The 4,144-nt window shown below is 44.4% G+C and overlaps 1 protein-coding gene across 2 annotated transcripts in view; it reads right to left on the bottom strand.

Annotated features, from left to right (window-relative positions):
* The window catches only part of Nepro (nucleolus and neural progenitor protein), a 13,777-nt gene extending 12,256 nt beyond the window's left edge, over positions 1-1,521 (bottom strand). Inside the window, exon 1 of one of the 2 annotated variants that reach the window (XM_005345019.3) lies at positions 1,378-1,521. In XM_005345019.3, coding sequence (XP_005345076.1) covers positions 1,378-1,477 — 100 coding nt within the window. In that variant the 5' untranslated portion in view covers positions 1,478-1,521. Of the gene's footprint in view, positions 1-848; positions 1,170-1,377 lie in introns of those variants that run through there. The other variant, XM_026786063.1, reaches the window with a different exon arrangement.
* Positions 1,522-4,144: the final 2,623 nt, after the last annotated feature.

Genomic DNA, 4,144 nt, shown 5'->3' with positions numbered 1-4,144 from the left:
CTCACAAAGATTCTTAAGTGGAAGAATCTTGTCGGTTCCTCCCAACTATCTGAAGAATTTATATTAGCTACCTGGGTAAGGAGGAGTTGGTGAATTTACCATAGCATTGTTTTTTAGAGACGTGGCTAGGGAGGAATTAGAACTTTAAGCTGCATAAGAAAGACAGATGGGAAGAAAGGTGTGACGACTTGATAGTCGTACTTAATAATTATGACCAAATGTGTCTATTTAATATTAAAGACATTTGACTGTCAACCCAGGCCGTGTTACAAATGCTTCATGGTATCTACTCTTTCATTTTCCAAACAGTTCCAAGAAGCTGGTACTATTTTTATTCCCATCTTAGAGTGGTCTAAAACCTCAGTTCTAGAAATAACGAATTTCTTAGCTGACAGTAACAGGTCTGTTAACAGCTTCAAAAAAAAAAAAAAGTTAGCTATGAGGTAACCAAGAAAACTATAGCATATCTTGGTAGCTATGTCTCCGGGTCTGAACCAGTTAAACATCCTTCGGGCTGTAGGTAGACTGTTCTCACACTAAGACGCGCACCACCTCATTATATTTGCATTGTCTTAACATCTTATTACATTTCTTTATTGGGTGGGAGGGAGTACCACACACAGCACTGAGTCCAGTGGTAGATCAGAGAACGTACTACTTGCGGAAGTTGGTTCTCGCCTTCTACCACGTGAATCCCAGGGATGGATAAGCATGGAACCATCTTTTCGTCCCGCACACCCAGTAGACTTTTCTATTAAAAAAAAAAAAAATCCTGCGATGTCCTAAAAGCGAACCATCCACGATTTGGGACAGGGTAAATAACATCACCCGATTCCACAAATAAGTACCCTTCCACGTCATATTAATACAAACTTAATTAAAACTCACAACACAGACCCCACTGAGCTTCCACCATTATCTTTGAGAGTTCTTGTTTTGTTAAAAAAAAAAATCGCTAAAAGTGTCTCGGAACTGAAATTGCTTTCCTCGAGAAGAACCGAGGAACCCGAGGAACTCTCTCGCCCGGCATGGGGAAAACGAGCTCCATTTTAGAGACAAGAGCGAGGTCCGCAGCCAGGGTGCTTGGGGACAGCACTGGACCCCAGGCAGCGTGTGAGGATTAGGAGCTGCAGGCGATAACCAGGGCCAGCCTTGCTTTCACGTCCCAGGTCCCAGCTATGGCCCGCAGGAGACCAGAAGCTCCCAGTCCCGGAGCCACAGGCCCGAATAACCCTGACGCCACACGAGCAGCCCGGACCTTCCGCCCTGTGCGCCCCTTCCCGGCGTGCCCCGCGCTCAGGAAGTCCCACCCCAGCCCGCGTGAGCGGCCCGCAGGCTCCGGCAGACGTGCGGAACTTCCATGCGTGTCTCACTCACCTAGGGTGGCGCTGGGGTCCGGCACCGTCAGTGTGCTGCTGTTCCCCGCCTGCGGGATCCTCACGCGGTTCCACGGCTCCTGCCGTACCGCAGCGGCCATGTTGCGCGGAGCGGGAGAGCCCGGGGAAGACGGAGCCCGGAGAGACCGGGTGGGGCGGCCTAGGCGGGAGAGGGAGGGAGGAAGTGGGTGGGCGGGCCGAGGTGTCCCGGTCGGGGCGGGGTTACGCCGGGTAGAAACCTCTGCGAAAGGAGTTTCTAAGTTCCATCAGGTTTGGAACAACTTCAAAGCTAGGTATTTTACAGATAAGTCCGAGTGAGGCCCAGCCTTTAACTCCGCTTCCGAAATTTAAAAAAGAAGACTTCGGATTATATTAAATGTGGTTATGTAGTTCGGAACGATTTATTTTGAGTAGTCTAGGAAGAATGCATACCTTGGATAACAACCCAACTTTGATAATAACAAAGAAACCCAGAGACTGTCAGGATTACCACCGTCATTGTCTCGGACAAGACATCCCAAGCTCTGCTGGTCCTAGCCCCCAGGATGGTTGTCCATTCATACTGTCTTGCTTATGTACTTAAGGTTCTTTTCACAATGTGGAGAGGAGTAGTTGGTGGGCATTAGAGACTGTTAGGTTACTTCACTCTTTCTTTGCGGGTTACTATATGTTAGCTCTGTGACCCCCAAAAAGCTACTCCTGACCTCAATATGCTTGTGAGTAAAACAAAGACCTTCATAAGTTATGGAATACACTGAAACTATATCCTACTATACGAACTAGAACTGTACCTGCTATACAAAATTTACTCTTCTAGACTTGTTTTTGCCTCACTGAAATATTTCTGTCCTCGGTGTGTACCCTGTAGATGATTGCTCTTCCATTTGGACCGTCCCTGATACAACCTCACTTCCTCAGTCAGTCCTGGGACTATTATCTTTGATAATTCTTCCTAAACACCTATCCTCACTCTGTAACTACCTAGATTTCCCTTTAATGCACAACCATTGTGTCCTTTTGATGGCCAATTTTGGCTATAACAAACTACCACAAATTTAAATGATTGAACCAACGCAAAGCTACTGGATTTGTGGAAGATAGAAACTATTTTCATTTGGGAATGTGGAGTGCAATCATGTGTGTTCATGCCTGTGTGAAGGCTAACAGCAGCAAAATTACAGTTATGAAGTAGCAAGGAAAATAATTTTATGGCTGGAGGTCACCACAGCATGAGGAGCTGTATTGAAGGTTTGCAGCCTTAGGAAGGTTGAGAATCTCTGGGTTAGGGTCTTCTCTAAAGCTCTCCACCTTTGTTTTCAAGTCAGTATTTGATGGTCAGTCCCAGCATCCTCCATCCCACCATGCCCAGCTTTTGCTAGGATGATGAGGATCTGAACTCAGATTCTTATATTTGCACAGCAAGCACTTTACCCTCTGAGACATCTCAGCCCCTGTTTAGTCTTTTTGATCAAAAATTGACTGCTTGAAGGGCTGTTTCCTTCTGACAGTTCTAAATAATTTGTTTCCTTTTTTGTTTTTTTCCTGGCCTTTAGTGACTGACTCACATTTTGGCTCATGTCCACATCATCCATGTATAAAGTCAGCACCATAGCATTTTGTAATCTCTTCCCCTGTTCAGAGGAGACAAGGAGAGATGGAATCAGGTACTTAAATGAAAGAGTCCAGTTGAAGATAAAAAACCCTTTCTATCTGAGCCAGAAAGAAACATTAAGATAGCTGTAGATAGGGATATGTTCGTGATACAGTGATAGGAAGAGATGAGGGAGCTGTGTTCTCATGAAGGAAGGTCTGAGGTCATCATGAACAGTGGAGACAAGGGCATGGTGTTCTGTGAGCAATGGATATTTACAGCAGAGCTTCAAGGAACTGCGCATATGAATAAAGCATAGGGCAGATTTTCAAGTCATTCTTGGAAAATTCTTCGACCCCAGAGAAAAACTGTCACAAAACACAGATGGCCACCAAATATGTAAAACCTTGCATACCTCAGTAATCCAAGAAATGCATATTAAAATAATTCTGAGGTATTATTAAATGGAAAAAAATGAATGATGACTTGTATTACTGGGGCTTTGCTCACACACACACATACACACACTCAAAGGACAAAGAAGTCCTGAAAATAGAAAATAAGCCAGGCTTGGTTACACACATATAATCCTAGCACTCAGAGACTAGGGCAGGTGGCTCTCCTTGAGTTTAAGTTATAAACTGGTCTACACAGCAGGACCCTGTCCCAAGTTTAAAATGGGAAATACAGTGATAACATTATATCCTCACAAGAAATCTCTTCTTTTCTAGTAGTTGAGCAGTAGAATTTTCTCCCCTCAAAAAAAAAATAATAATCTTAAACACTGGTGTCAAATGTGTAAAGCAAATATTTAGAACAGAACTGTCAGCTTCTGCTCTAGCTCCCTCGGGTGGTTCACGAGCCCAAACTTCAGAATGGTTTGAAATCCTCTGGTGTAAATAAAGTATATACTGATTTAAGAGATGAACAACTTTTGGTGTTACATTAAGATGTTTTTTTTTTTTATTCTATCTGTTGTCAAGTGAATGTTTTGCCTGGTTGTATGTATATGCACTACATGCTGCCTGATGCCTGGGGAATCAGGAGAGAGTGTCAGGTCCTCTGGACCTGGAGTTACAGACGATTGTGAGTCACTGTATGGGTGCTGGAAACTAAGCCCAGGCCCTTTGCAAGGGCAGTAAGTATTCCCAACCATTGAGCCTTCTCTCTCCAGTCT

Source organism: Microtus ochrogaster, chromosome 2, assembly GCF_000317375.1.
Source record: "Microtus ochrogaster isolate Prairie Vole_2 chromosome 2, MicOch1.0, whole genome shotgun sequence".
Taxonomy (NCBI): domain Eukaryota; kingdom Metazoa; phylum Chordata; class Mammalia; order Rodentia; family Cricetidae; genus Microtus; species Microtus ochrogaster.
This window is presented reverse-complemented; position numbering and strand designations above follow the sequence as displayed.